This window comes from Crocodylus porosus, unplaced genomic scaffold (assembly GCF_001723895.1).
Source record: "Crocodylus porosus isolate Cpor-Errol unplaced genomic scaffold, CroPor_comp1, whole genome shotgun sequence".
NCBI classification, from domain to species: domain Eukaryota; kingdom Metazoa; phylum Chordata; order Crocodylia; family Crocodylidae; genus Crocodylus; species Crocodylus porosus.
In genome coordinates this window covers 100,582,801-100,598,077 of record NW_017728931.1, presented here as the reverse complement: position 1 = coordinate 100,598,077, position 15,277 = coordinate 100,582,801, and the positions used below count along the sequence as shown (strand labels likewise).

The 15,277-nt window shown below is 48.2% G+C and overlaps 1 protein-coding gene across 1 annotated transcript in view; it reads left to right on the top strand.

The window, feature by feature from the left end:
- Positions 1–783: 783 nt before the first annotated feature.
- The window catches only part of LOC109315631 (ankyrin repeat domain-containing protein 26-like), a 28,438-nt gene continuing 13,944 nt past the window's right edge, over positions 784–15,277 (top strand). The window contains exon 1 of the mRNA XM_019543429.1: positions 784–1,050. Coding sequence (XP_019398974.1) covers positions 883–1,050 — 168 coding nt within the window. The 5' untranslated portion in view covers positions 784–882. The remainder of the gene's footprint in view (positions 1,051–15,277) is intronic.

Below are 15,277 nucleotides of genomic sequence, written 5' to 3'. Positions count from 1 at the left end.
CAGCTTGTAGGTATGGTGCTGGTTCCTCCTCCCCAGGTGCATCACCTTGCACTTGTCAGTGTTGAATCCCATCCTATTCTCATCCACCCACCCCTGTAACCTGTCTAGGTCTGATTGCAGCCTATTCCTTCCTTCTAGCATGCCCACATCCCCCCACATCTTAGTGTCATAAGCAAATTTGAACAGGGTGCTATTTACCCCCTCATCCAAGTCACTGATGAAGAAAGGATGTATTGTCCAACAGTTAAAGTACTAGCCTGTGTCTTGGGAACATGCAGGATCTGTGTTTTTTCTAACAGCCAGGTTCTAGTTGAAAAATAATTATTTTGGAAATGTCCTGTGGCCTGCATTTTACAATCACAAAAAGTGCCTTCAAGCTTTGTCTATGAATTCCCAACCTGTTCCTGAGACACTTCTTGTTGGACCTTGGGTAAGTGACTTAGTCTGGACTACAAACTTACCATGCCTGGCAACACAACCCTTAAACATGCCACTGTTTTTATTTTGGGATCTGGTACAAGCAAACTGTGATGTGTGGGGGCCCCCTGCAGGATATGGCAAGTTTGTGGCATAGACATTGTCTTTATATTACACGCCTTGTCTGTGTGTAAAACAAGAATAATAGTAATTCCAACTCACCAGAGTTCTGTGAGAAAAAATGCTTCAAAAGTCTTCAGATAATATTGTAATAGAAATCATATATGCATCTATAAAATAGATTGCACACTGGTCAGATAATAAAATTCAGTTGTGGTGGTGCAAGAATTAACAAAATTGCTTTTATGTGTCTTAATTTTTCACAGAGCTAATGAGAGGCTAGCAGAAGCCAATGCAAAACTCCTCCATGAGCATCACAGGAGCAAGTCTTTAATTGCCAGCAACATGGTAAATGAAAGTCCTACTGCAAGTCCAGTTCTAGATATAGCTCAGCTTGGAAATCTTGGAAATAATTTAATGCTAAATAGAAGTCTTGGTGTTGGAAGTAGTTTCATAAATTCAACTGAAAATTCATTATCTTCAAAAAACAGAATGGAAGCTTCTTTGGCTAAGGTGAGCAATTCCAAATGTCATTCTTAACTCTATTTAGAGTACTTTGTAATATGGCTGTCTTAGTATTATTAATGGACATTAATTTCAAATGTGAAAAGTTCCTGGTACTTTTAATCTAATTCTGTAAATGCTATGATGATTTAAAAAAAAATACACAAATGTATTATTTGTTTGGGAGGAAAAAATAAATTCATACTTCTTCTTACTGTGGGTTTTAATATCATACCACAGAGTATCTGGCAATTAACATGTAAAAAGAAGGAAAAAAGAGTCTGAAGAACATAGGAGACTGGTAGGGGGTGTACGTGCCCCCTCCAAAAGGGGCCAGTGCCCCCTTGACGGCCAACACTGATACTGTCAGTAGGGCTGGTGGCCCCCCTGACAGGGCCACCACTGCCAGCGGCTTCTGTGGGTGCCCCCCCAGATTCAGCAGGCACCAGTCACTCATGCTAAAGTATATATATATTAGGAAACTCCTAGTGAAGGGTCACGTTAAGCATTTCTATACAAAAATAATTTGTATTAAGGGTAAGATAAAAAGATTATGAAGTCATCCAAAACTATCAGCCTTAATTTAAAAGAAGAATGCAAATTCTGCAGAAAAAGTTCATGGCACCTTCATAAAAGTAGTGTTGCACAAGTGGTTTGACCCATGAATACTAGATTTTGGGAACCTTGAAAAACTGAATGATGCATGATGGAATTTTTAAATTTTAGAATGCATACCACTAAAAAGAGATTTACAGTATGCATAGTAAATATTTGGTTTAATAACCCCTCTAAGTTGTCTCTTTGGGCTCACTTAGTGTAGCATCTTATGCATATCAGATGTATTATTGCCTGGTTTCCTAGTCCTTTAAAATATGTATAGTGCAGAATTAAAGGTAAAACTAACTGTTCATCACTATGTGAAGAATGCGTTAGTTTAGTATTATCAACCTCAGGAACATTGAAATGATAATGTTTAGATAATTTGAGTCTATTATTCTTCGTAAAATACCTCTGTGTTTCCTTCTTTCAGTTAGGCTTTGTCCTCACTTCAGTCTTGCCTTCTGTCTGCCTTTTCTTTCCCACCCCCATCTACTGCACCATTGTACGGGTGTGCAAAACAGGCCCTATTCAATTCAGATTCAGCCCAAATCAGGGACAGTGATTCGATACATTGATTTGGATCACTGCCCCCAATTCGATACTGGTAGATTCGAATCTGAAGATTCAGTGCTGATTCAGAGAATTCGGCCATAGACACAGCTTTAAATGTTTTTTCTATATACTCAAGGTACCAGGTGTGGCTCGTGAATGCTGCAATGCTGGGGTGGATGGAGTGTCCCAGAGGAGCACGGGGGGGCCCCCCACATGCTTGGCAGCAAACCCAGAAGTTGACCGGAAGTACTTCTGCTCCACTTCCAAGTTCACTGGGGAGCATGCGGGGGGGGGCCACTCACATGCCCCCCCAGCTCAGCAATCAGCCATGGGGGAACCCTAGGTGCCCCCCCTAGACCCAGGAGGCACCAGTTGCCAAGCCAGGGGCTATGGGAGGCCCCCCCCCGCACTCCCCAGCAGACCCAGAAGTGCTTCTGGTCCACTTCTGGGTCTGCTGCTGAGCACACTGGGGAGCCCTCTAAGCTCCAGTGGGACACTCCATGCACCGCAGCATCACAGCATTCACGAGCCACCTGGTACCTTGAGATATGTAGAAAAAACAGTTAAAGCTCTGTCTGTGTCCAAATTGCCAGATCTTTCTGAATCTCTCTGAATCGCTTTGGAGGGTTCTGATTTGATTTGGAGAGATTAAAGGGTATCCTGATTTGATTTGGATTTGGAGATTCGGCCAGCAAAACAGGCCGAATCTCCGCTGAATGGAATCAGGGACCGAAGCTTCACACAGCCCTACACCAGTGGTTGGAAATGAGAAATATTTTATTGGTACAATGACAAATTTTTACTCTAGTGGTACGTTAGACTCCATTTAAATCAGTACTATTTTAAATACATGTGTTTACCTAAAAAAATGACAACAGGACATATGAATTAATTCACTGATGTGAGTTAATGAATAGTGCAAAGGACGTTCGGCATGTTAGTCTGAAGTGACGGGAGGGTGGCACCATATTGGCTAACTGGTTCAGAGAGCCATGCAAGTTTGTAGGCAACAGCCTACTTTTTCAGATACTAATGAGTAGCAGTGGCAGGTTGAGAGACGACATTCTTTACGTAATTATAAGTATGCATTTCAGACAAAATAGGGGATACATACTGATTGTAACTGAAGAACTGCAAGTAGTATTCAGCATCGCCACCCTGCTAGCTGGAAAAAGGCAGGCATAACATTAAGAGAGGCCAAGACTACAAAAAGGGAGAAATGCAGCAGAAAAAGGAAGGTGGAAATAGAATTCATATGGGGAGAAAAGGAAGAGTATGTAAAGCAGGAAGGAGGAAATGAAGAACAGAAAATTATAGGAAGAACAAGAGGAAGAGGGGAAGAGGGGACAATGTTCTATTTAGAGAAAAACTGTTACAGTTTAAAGGAAAATGGGTAAAGGTTATGTGTCTTTTTTTAAGAAACAGAAAACAAGAGACACAGAAGGGAAGGAAAGTGGAAATGGAAATAGAGAAAGTGATGTAAGCAGGGAAAGGAAAGACATAGAAGACTTAGGTTAGTGATATTTTATAACTTACTAAATGTTGTAGTTTATGTATGTATATAAGATACAGGAAAGGATACAGGAAACACCAATGATAAGTCTCTTCACAGTTCCAAACAGCGCACATCTTTGTGCTTGTGCTATATACATGTTCTTTCTTGCTGCTCCACCAGAAATCTGCTTTGGGACATGACTTCCTTTTCCTTCCCTATTTCTCCATTGTGTATCATCACAAGATGATGTGGTATCAAAGCAGCACATGAGATTGTAATATTCAAAAACAGCTATCAGACTTGACTTTAATCACTTTTTACCTAAAAAGAAATGCTTACCTTTTCTAATATTTTAACGTTTTCTTCATAAAAGAATTATGGTAATTAAAACCAATTATTTGCCATACAAAAGAAAAAAACCTGACTGGCTTAAATGCAGCCATATAAGAGACTCGTAAGTGTCCATATTTACCTTTTAACAGCTGTCACCGTTAAGATCTGAAAATAGTAACAATGATCTCAGAAGGTATATTTTCCCACTTCCCCCACTTTTCAGCTGCCAGCCCTTAAAGCATTAAGAAAGCAAGTGCCTTCTGCAGCTGTGTGAATGTTCACAGTACTATCAGGGATCATAGGCAGTAGGTTTAAAAATGATCTTTAACTTCAATATGGTCAGTTATATTAAATCAATTCAGTGTGCAGATCAGCTGTATATTTCATGAAATATTTTTTTTAAACTTGTAAAGTAGATTTAATATTATTTCAGGTTATTTAGTTTAACTGAATTTATGGCTTAATGTTGATTAACTATATGTCAGCCTCAGATAAAATATCTACCGTTAAACAGTACGTGCCGTGTGGTAATAAGTTTTCTGTAATGAACTAGCACAATTATGCATTTCCTAGGGAAGGGTTCTTCTTGAATTGGTCAGATTCTCCTAGGCCAGGGCTGTCTAATTTCTAAACCCCCAGGGGCTGTACCAGTGGGAGCCACATGCTGCTCAGGCCACACTGGGTTAGCCACAAGCCTTATACCACAAATGCAACTCCTCCTTCCACCTAGGGTGTCCATGCATCCTGGCTTGGCTGGGACACTCCAAGATACTGTAGCCTGGTCCTGGCCAATTGGTCATAAGTTCTGGGCTGGAGTCCAGCAGGGAGGCAGAGTGGCGTGGTGCGTTATGCAGGCAGCTGGGCAGGGGCACCGCTGCTCCTGGAGTCCTGGAATCCTGCAGTGGAATCCTGGAGTGTTTCAGCCAAACCAGGACGTATGGCCACCCTACCTCCACCCCCACTGCTGCACCAAGTGACCTCCCCTACCCCACTGGACCACCTGAGTGTGATTTCCCCACCCCCACACAGCCCTGGACTAACCTTCAGCTTCCTGTGCCACATACCAGACTGCTCCACCCCTTGAGGCAGAGGCACAAAGCAGCACCTGGAGGAGAGAGGGAGAGCCCAGAGGCTCCAGCTGCTGTTATAGTCAGACTGATACAGAGAGCAGCAGCCAGATAAGAGACTAGGGACCTTGACTTAACCGCGGCTGGGTAAAATATGGCATGGGCCAGATCCAGCCCACCAACTGATTGGATCCAGCCCATGGGCAGTTGCCCACCAGTTGATTTGACCTGGCCCATAGCTATCTTCACAGGGCTCTGCATAAGGCCAAGTCCTGCCCGCTCCCTTCTGGAGCAGCCTGCGCCGTACCCATGTCCACATTTACCAATGTCCCAGGGCCCAGCCAAAGCAAACAGGCATGCTTGTCTGCCCGGCGCATGAGCTAGCATGGAGTTTGCACATGAGGGTGAGCGGGAGGGCCCAAGGACCTGCCTGTGCGCCCTCGCCCTAGGGTAGGCAGTCCCAGCCGTGGCCGACCTCCCAGCAGCATGCCACGGATGGGCATGTGCTGCAACCTGAAGATCCCCTCGGGGTCTGTGACCGCCCCCTCTGGTGCCTCCGAGGCCTCCACACAGACAGAGCCCCTGGTTCTTGGCTGCAGGGGTTCGCTGTCACTTTTTCAGGCTCTGGAATCTGAGAGCATGGCCACCTCTCCTTGTGAGGTCTGCTCCCTTTTGGGGTCTCTGGCATGCCATCTGGAGGAGCTCCAGGCTGCAGTCCAGACACTGTGTGCCATCAGGGACTGTGAGCAGGAGATCAACTCCTACTGCCAGGCCTTCTCCCCCAGGAGCCAGAGGGTCGACCACGGTCGCCTTCCAGGACAAGGGAGGACACCAGGACCTCCCATCCTGTTCAGCCAAGGGGATGGATCAAGGTGGTCAAGGGCCACAAGGCCCACCATACCAAGGTCCCCTCCCACCCCCCGCTGGAGCTTTGCAACAAGTATGAACCTCTTGCAGCCCCAGCAGAGCCTGATAAGTTGCCAGCTCCTGCAGGCATCACAGGCTCAACTGCAGCTACCATGCTCTCCCTAAGACAAAACGCAAAGTGTTTGTTGTGGGAGACTCCATCCTGAGGGGGACTGAGGGGGCAATCTGCCACCCTGACGCCTTGGCCTGGGAAGTCTGCTTCTTCCTGGGAGCCTGTATCCGAGACATTGCAGAGAAGATCCCTAAACTCCTCCAGCCCACTGACCACTACCCTATGCTCCTTATCCATGTGGGCACCAATGACATGGCTTGGAACCCTCCCAGCTGGGTCGTTGAGTGCTACAGGGATTTGGGAGCAGGGTTTGAGGTGCAGGTGGTGTTTTCCTTGATTCTTCCAGTTTCAGGCTACAGGCTGAGGAGGGAGAGGAGGATCGAGGTACTGAACCAAAGACTATGGTGTTGGTGTCATTGGGAAGGCTTCAGCTTTCATGACCACAGCTCTTTCTTTGGTGAGAGAGGCAGCAAGCTGCTGGGAAGGGACAGCCTCCACTTCTCTCCACTGGGGAGGTGGCTCTTCTCAGCCAGACTGGCTGACCTGCTCCACTGGGCTTTAAACTAAGCCTGCTGGAGGATGGGGGGGTTACCACCACTGCTGGCCCACTGAGCAACCCTTGCAAAGCCAGCAGGCCAAGGCACTTAAAGGAGCCCACCCCTGCCCCATCCCTGGAACAACCGGTAGGCAAGGCAAGAGCCCCCAAGGGGACACTTGCATGCCTGTACATGAATGCCAGAAGCTTGGGAAATAAACAAAAGGAAATTGTCCTCCTTCTCAACACAAACAATTATGATGTTGAAGGGATAATGGAGACCTGGTGGGACTCCACCCACGACTGGCTATACCCTATACAGGAGGGATTGAGTGGACAAAAGGGGCGGGGATGTAACACTCTATGTCAAGAAAAGCTACACGTCCCTACAAGCCGACACTGGCACCCAGGGTGGATGACTGGAAACCCTCTGGGTTAAAATCCGTGGGGAACACGGCACAGGGGATGCAATTGTGGGAGTCTACTACAGACCTCCCTCCCAGAATCAAGAGATTGACCAGGAGTTCACCAGGGAATTGGCTGAAGCTGCATGCTCCCAGTCCATGGTTGTCATGGGAGACTTCAACTACCCAGACATCTCGTGGGAAGAGCATTTGGCCAAATCTGTCGCAAAGCTTCCTCACATGCGTGTATGAGCTGTATCTAACTCAAGAAGTCTGTGGGCCAACAAGAAATAAAGCGCTGCTTGACCTGGTACTGGCAACTGGGGATGACCTAATCAGTGACTTAATGATCGAAGAGAAGCTGGGTGATAGCGACCATGAGCTGATCACCTTCACCATCCCCCAAAAAGATGGCAAGTCAGTAGGCAGTACAGAGGTCCTTGACTTCAGGAGGGCTGACTTTGACAAACTCAGGAGACTTGTTGGTGATGTCATAAAGGACCATGACCCCAAGGGGAGGGGAGTGCAGGAAGAGTGTTTGCTCCTCAAGGGAGAGATCCTAGATGCACAGGCTAAGACTATTCTGTCTCAGAGGAAAGGCAGAAAAAGGGCACAGCAGCCCCCTTGGCTCAGCAAGGAACTAGCGGATGTCCTGCATCAAAAAGAAAGACCTAAAAAGGATAGAGGATGGGATCCACCTCCAAGGAGGAATATTCTGCACTGGCTCGAAACTGCAGGGAGCAAATCAGGAAAGCCAAGTCTGCAATGGAACTCCAACTGGCTACAAGCATAAACAACAATAAAAAGTCCTTTTTTAGATATGTGGGGAACTGGGGGAAAAGCAAGGGCGACATTGAACCCCTTCTAAACCAGAAGGGACAACTGACGACTGATGCCCAGAAAAAAGCTAGCTTATTAAATAGGTACTTTGTGTTGGTCTTTCACAAGTCCCATGGGACACCCTGGCCCATTATGGGACAGGGACGCCTGGGTGAGGGTGATTCCTTGCCCTCCATCAATGCTGACCTCATGAAGGAACACCTTGAGAGCCTGGACACCTTCTAGGTTGGCTGATCTCCTCCAGCGGGCTTTAAACTAGGCTCGGGGGAAGATGAGAGTGGAGGAAGCCTTGGACCACCAAACCAAGCATCACTCACAAAAGCAGCCCAGCCTAGACCGATGATGAGCAGAACAAATACCCAGGTAAGTAACAGGGGCCTGTGTAGTACTGGGATTAGGGGGGCAGTGCATGGATCTTCAGGAGGCCTCAAATGCCTCTATACTAATGCTCGCAGTATGGGGAACTAGCAGGAGAAATTTGCCCTCCTGATAGCTAACACCAAGTCAGACATAGTGGGGTTCACCAAAAAGTGGTGGGATCCAACACATGACTGGGCGGTGAACATCAAAGGCTACAGCCTGAATTAGGACAGGGAAGAAAGGTGGGCGTGTCAAGCAGCAATACACTTCCTCAATGAGTAGCACTGGGTCAGAGGAGGGCAGACCAAAGTGCTCTGGGTTAGAATGCAAGGAGGTTGGGGAGAAAGGGACTTAATGGTGGGGGTCTACTACAGACCACCCAACCAAGGAGAAGAGATAGACCAGGAATTCTTAAGTCAGCTCACAGAGGCAGTTAGGTCAAAGGATGTGGTCATCATGGATGACCTAAACATTCCAGATATCTGCTGGGAGGAGCAGTCAGCCAGGTCTGACTGCTCATATAGGTTCCTAACTGAGATACAGGACCTCCATCTAGCCCAGGAGGTGATCAGCCCCACCAGGGGTGATGCCTTGTTGGATCTGGTCATGGGTGACAACCTGGTGGGGGGACTGTGGATGCTTGACCAAATAGGTGACAGTGATCATTGCCTGCTGGAATTCACCATCCAGCACAAGGTGATGAAGGCCTTCAGCAAGACAGCAGCCCTGTACTTCAGGAGGGTGGATTTCAATGAGGCAAGGAGATTAGTGGGGGAGACACTGAGGTCCAGGAGGCAGGGGGAGTTGGGTGTCCAAGAAGAATAGTTGTTCCTTCAGGAGACAATCCTCCAAGCCTAAAGGGAGGTAATCTCTACATGGATCAAAGGGGGCAGGAGGGCGCAAGGGCTCCCATAGCTCAAGAAAGGATCCAGAAATGTTTCCAGGCTCAAAAGGAGGCATACACCCATTGGAAGGGAGGGGCCTTCACCAGAGAGGACTATACCTCTGTTGCTTGGGACTGTAGGGGGGCGGTCAGGAAGGCCAAGGCAGAGCTGGAACTGGGACTAGCTACCCAGATCAAGGACAACAAGAAGTCCTTTTCTAAATACATAGTGGGGAAAAAGAAGGTACCAGGTAACGTGGGGCCTCTGCAGGACATACTAGGAAATCTGGTCATCACACCAGACAGTAAAGCTAACCTATTCAACAATTTCTTTGCCTCCATTTTTCTGAGTAGGGACCTGGTCATCCCCCCCACTGGGACTCCCATGGGCCCCATGGGAGTCACACCCAGGGTCAGCGAGGACCTAGTCAGGGAACTTCTGGAGGCACTGGACATATTTAAATCACCAGGTCCTTACGAGCTCCATCCCAGAGTGCTGAGGAAACTAGCAGAGGTTATTGTGGGACCTCTGGCATGGCTTTATGAGCACTCATGGTGCTCTGGAGATGTGCCAGAGGACCGGAAAAGGGCCAATGTGGTTCCCATTTTCAAAAAAGAGAGGTTGGAGGACCCAGGAAACTATAGGCCTGTTAGTCTTACCTCAGTCCTAGGGAAGCTTTTTGAGAAAATTATCCTGGCTCATGTCCACGAGGGGTCAGCAGGAGAGACTATGCTTAGGGGCAACCAAGACGGGTTCATTAGAGGTAGGTCCTGTCAGACCAACCTGGTGGCCTTCTGTGACCAGGGCATCAAATCCCTGGATGCAGGTGTCACAGTGGATATAGTCTTTCTGGACTTTAGGAAGGCCTTCAACATGGTCTCTCACCCCATTCTCATTAAAAAACTAGGAGACTGTGGTGTAGATGCTTACATAGTCAAGTGGGTCACTAACTGGCTGAAGGGCCGCATCCAGAGAGTGGTGGTGGACGGGTCTTATTCAACCTGGAGGGATGTGGGCAGTGGGGTCCCCCAGGGCTCGGCCCTCATGCCCGCACTGTTCAACATCTTCATCAGAGACTTGGACAAAGGGGTAAAATGCACCCTGTTCAAATTTGCTGATGACACTAAGATGTGGGGGGATGTGGGCACGCTAGAAGGAAGGAACAGGCTGCAATTGGATCTGGACAGGCTTCAGGGGTGGGCGGAAGAGAACAGGATTGGTTTCAACACTGACAAGTACAGGGTACTGCACCTGGGGAGGAAGAACCATCAGCAGACCTACACACTGAGTAATTCCCTTCTTGTCAGTGAAGAGGCAGAGAAGGATTTTGGAGTCCTTATTGAGGCCAATATCAACATGGGCCGATGGTGTGGGGAGGCAGTTAGGAAGGCCAACCGCACCTTGTCATGCATCCACAGATGCATCTCAAGCAGGTCCAAGGAGGTGATCCTCCCCCTCTATGTGACACTGGTTAGGCTCCAGTTGAAGTACTGCATCCGGTTCTAGGTGCTGCACTTCAGGAGGGATGTGGACATCATGGAGAAGGTGCAGAGGAGGGCCACTCGTATGATCAGGGGTCAGCAGGGCAGGACCTACGACGAAAGGCTACAGGACCTGAACCTGTTCAGCCTCCAAAAGAGAGGGCTGAGGGGGGATCTAATGGCCATTTACAAACTAGTCAGGGGGGACCAACAGGCACTGGGAGAATCCCTGTTCCCCCGAGCACTACCAGGAGTGACAAGAAATAATGGTCACAAACTACCAGAGGGTAGATTTAGACTATATATCAGGAGGCACTACTTCATAGTCAGGGCGGCTAGGATCTGGAACCATCTGGTGCTCGCTCCTACCCTGGGGGTCTTTAAAAGGAGTCTGAATGAACACCTGGCCGGGTCATGTGACCCCAATACTCTTTTTTGCCCCGGCAGGGGGTCAGACTTGATGATCTGCTCAGGTCCCTTCCAACCCTACTAACTATGAAAGTATGAAACTAAGTCAGCTGACCCTGGCTCCTGGTGCTCTGGTGAAGTGCCCGATGATTGGAAGAAGGCCAATGTGGTGCCTGTCTTCAAGAAAGGAAGGAAAGTGGATCCAGGAAACTACAGGCCCATCAGCCTGACCTCTATCCTGGGGAAGGTCTTAGAAAAGATTATCAAAGAGGCCATTCTTAATGGACTGGCCAATGGCAACATCCTGAGGGAAAGCCAGCACGGGTTTGTTGTGGATAGGTCGTGCTTGACCAATCTCTGGCTAGCACTACAGATGAGAGGGTCTTGGGGCTCAGGAGTGACCTGAAGATGAACATGAGCCTTCAATGTGATGCTGCGGCTAGTAAAGTGAGCAAAACCCTGGCTTGCATCCATAGATGCTTCTCAAGCAAATCCCAGGACGTCATTCTCCCATTGTATATGTCCTTGGTGAGGCCACAGCTGAAGTACTGCATCCAGTTTTGGGCTCCACAATTCAAAAAGGATGTGTAGAAGCTTGAGAGAGTCCAGAGAAGAGCCACACACATGATCAGAGGTCAGGAAAACAGACTTTATGACAACAGGCTAAGAGCTATGGGACTCTTCAGCCTGGAAAAGTGCAGGCTCAGGGGTGATCTGATGGCCACCTATAAGTTTATAAGAGGTGTTCACCAGGATCTGGGGGAATGTTTGTTCACCAGAGCACCCCAAGGGAAGACAAGGTCAAATGGTTATAAACTCCTGCAAGACCGTTTCAGGCTGGACATAAGGAAGAACTTTTTTACTGTCCGAGCCCCCAAGGTCTGGAGTAGCCCGCTGCCAGAGGTGGTTCAAGCACCTACTTTGAACACCTTCAAGAAAAATCTGAATGTTTTTCTTGCTGGAATCCTATGACCCCAGCTGAATTCCTGCCCCTGGGGAAGGGTCCCTTCCAGCCCTAATGTCTATGAAATCTATGAAAAAATATTTTTTGACATAAAATGAAAATATGTTGTATTACATGTTTGATTTTTGGTATATGATTTGTTTTTTATCTGTAGTTGGATTAAATATCTTCTGAAAGATTTTATGTGTGCAGCCTTCAACAGCTCACCAAAACTCATTAAGTGGCCTGTCGCCAAAATTATTGCCCACCCTGAATTAAAACTTGCTAGGCCATATGCAACCTATGGGCTGCCAATTGAATAGCTCTGCCCTAGGTGATCCTAAAAGCACAAGGGAAGTCCATTTTGACCTATAGGAAGGTAACAAAAGGGCTGGGAGACCCTCTTGGTTCAATAGGGAATTTATGGACATCCTGAATCTGGAAAGACAAGCTTATAAGGGATGGAAGTTGGGAACTACCACTAAGGAGACTTATGCAGCACTGGCTCGCACCTGTAGGGAGTACAGCAGAAAAGCCAAAGATGAAACCAAACTCAAACTGGATATGGGAATCAAGAACAATAAAAAGTCCTTTTTCAAATAAATGGGCAGTCAGAAAAAAACACAAGGGCAACATCAGACAGTTGGTGAACCAAATGGGGCAGCTGACAACTGACACCCAGGAAAAAGCTAATCTCAATGATAACTTTGCATCGGTTTTCCACCAACCCAAGGGGATCACCCTGCCTGACAGGATGCAGGACTACCAGGGTAAGGGCAACCATACACCTATAATTGGTGAAGATCTTGTGAGGGAACAACTTGAGAGACTGGACATACACAAGTCAGCTGACCCAGACAGAAGGCACCCAAGAGTGCTAAAAGAGTTGGCCAACATCATAGCATGACCAATGGCAAGGATATATGAGAACTGGTGGTTCTCAGGAGAGGTTCCTGAAAATTGGAAGAAGGCCAATGTGGTGCTTATCTTCAAGAAAGGAAGGAAGAAAAATCTAGGGAACTACAGTCCAATTAGTTAGACCTCAATCCCTGGAAAGACCCTGGAAAAAATCATCAAAGAAACCATCAACAACAGGTTAACAAAATGCAGCATCCTGAGAGATAGCCAATGTGGCTTTTCTGTGGGTAGGTCTTGCCTGACCAACCTCATTTCCTTCTATGACCAGGTGACACATCACCTGGACAAAGGAGAAGAGGTTGATGTCATATATTTAGATTTCAAAAAAGCCTTTGACTTGGTCTGCCATGACAACCTTACAGTCCAATGGCTGGGGAACTGACTCCGTGGTCAAACCAAGAGAATGATGGTTGATGGAACTGAGTCAACATGGCACATGGTGACCAGTGATGTCTCCCAGGGCTCAGTACTCAGACCAGTACTCTTTAATATATTCATAAATGATCTGGATTCAAGTGTCAGAAGTGAACTGGCTAAGTTCGCAGATGACACCAAATTATGGGGAAGTGCGGTCGCTCTAGAGGATAGGCTGGCAATTCAGGCCGACCAGACAGGCTCACAAGGTGGGTGGATCAAAACCTGATGACATTCAACACTGAGAAATGCAAGGTGGTCCACCTCAGGAGAAAAAAATCACATCATACTCATAGGTTCAGCAGTGCTACAATCACTAGCACCACAACCAAAAGAGACTTGGGCATCATGATTGACCACAAGATGAACATGAGCCACTAATGCGATGCCACAGCCAGAAATGCAAATAAAACTGTGGCTTGCATCTACCAATGCATCTCAAGCAAGACCCAAGAAGTAATCCTCCCACTTTACTCAGCCTTGGTGAGGCTGCAGCTGGAGTACTGCATCCAATTCTGGACTCTGCACTTTGGAAAGAATGTGGAGAAGCTTGAGAGAGTCCAATGGAGAGCCACACGCATGATCAGAGGTCAAGAGAACAGGCCTTACGAGAAGAGGCTGAGAGACACGGGACTCTTCAGCCTAGAGAAGCAAAGGGTTGTGGGTGACGTGTTGGAGGCCTATAAGTATATAAGGGGTGTGCATCAGAAACTGGGAGAACATCTGTTCAATAGGGCACCCCAAGGGAAGACAAGGTCTAATGGGCACAAACAGCTGGAAAACTGTTTTAGACTGGAAATAAGTGTAGCAGGCTTACCTTTCGGAGCTTGGGCTGAGTCCCAGGCTTGAGATCCAGCTGTTTTGATTGGTGGAGCCCATCCATCAATCAGGAGGCAACAGGAGAAAAAGTCATGCCCCTTTCCTGGGGGTGGGGAAAAGAGCTCCTTCGGACCTGATTGAAGACTGTAAACTGTCAGGTCCAGAAGACTTCAGGGGCAGAGCTCTGGAGCATATAAAAGGAGCTGCGTGCCCAGCAGGAGGGGAGCTATAGCAAGGGACTCAAGAAAAGCAGAGCCAAGAAAAACTGGGGAGCTCTCCCCCCATAGTCAATTGGCTCAAGGCTCTGAAGCTGCCACTGAAGGAGCGGCCTTGGGAGCGGTGAGAGACCACTCGGTCTGTTGACGGTGCACAGGGATGGTGTGGGGAGATCTGGCCCTGGGAGCAGTGTGAGACCACTTGGGCCCATCATGGTGCATGGTTCAGTGCACGGAGCCCAGGCTTTGGGAGCTGCAAGCAGTGACTTGAGCCTGCAACCCCGGCAGGGCCAGAGGACCGCACTGTGCGTGGGGCAGCACAAAGGGCAAAGGCCTTGGGGCTGCAGTGAGGCGGCTCAGGCCCCATCTCCCAGCAAGTGGCCAGGTCCCACAGTGCTCAGGGCAGCACATGGGCCTGAGCCTTGGGAGGCAGGGAGTAGCAGAGGCTGCTTGGGTTAACCACCCGGCATGAGGACGGCTGGCTGGAGCTAAGTCTGTGCTTAGAGAGCCCTCATTACTTAGCCAGGGCACGGGGAAATGGTAGTGCTGCAGTGTGAGGCCCAGCACCCAGGAGCCAGCAGCAGTGGTGCAGCAACTGAGAGGAGCTGAGCCCTCGGTGCCCAGAACAGAGCACAGGGTGGGGAGGAACCCAGCAGCGCAGGCGAGACCTGGAGAGGTGCTCCAGCAGAGGAGACGCCATCAAGCTGCGCCCTGACCACCGCCACCTAAGGGAGTGTGAGTCATTGGGCCCTTAGATCTCACAGGGGAAAGACATTTGGGGTGGGCAAACCCAGAGAAGGGGCTGAGTGAGCAGCCCCCTGCCTAGTCAAGGCCCTAAAGGGAGGGACCCCTGGTCCTGCACACCCTCCAAGGAACCCCATTAGAAGGAGAACTATCTTTTGCCATGGGTCAGGCAAGGAACAGATGATATTAAGGAATAGATGATATTAAGATTATTCATGTTTGCACCTTATATTTTGTAATTGAAA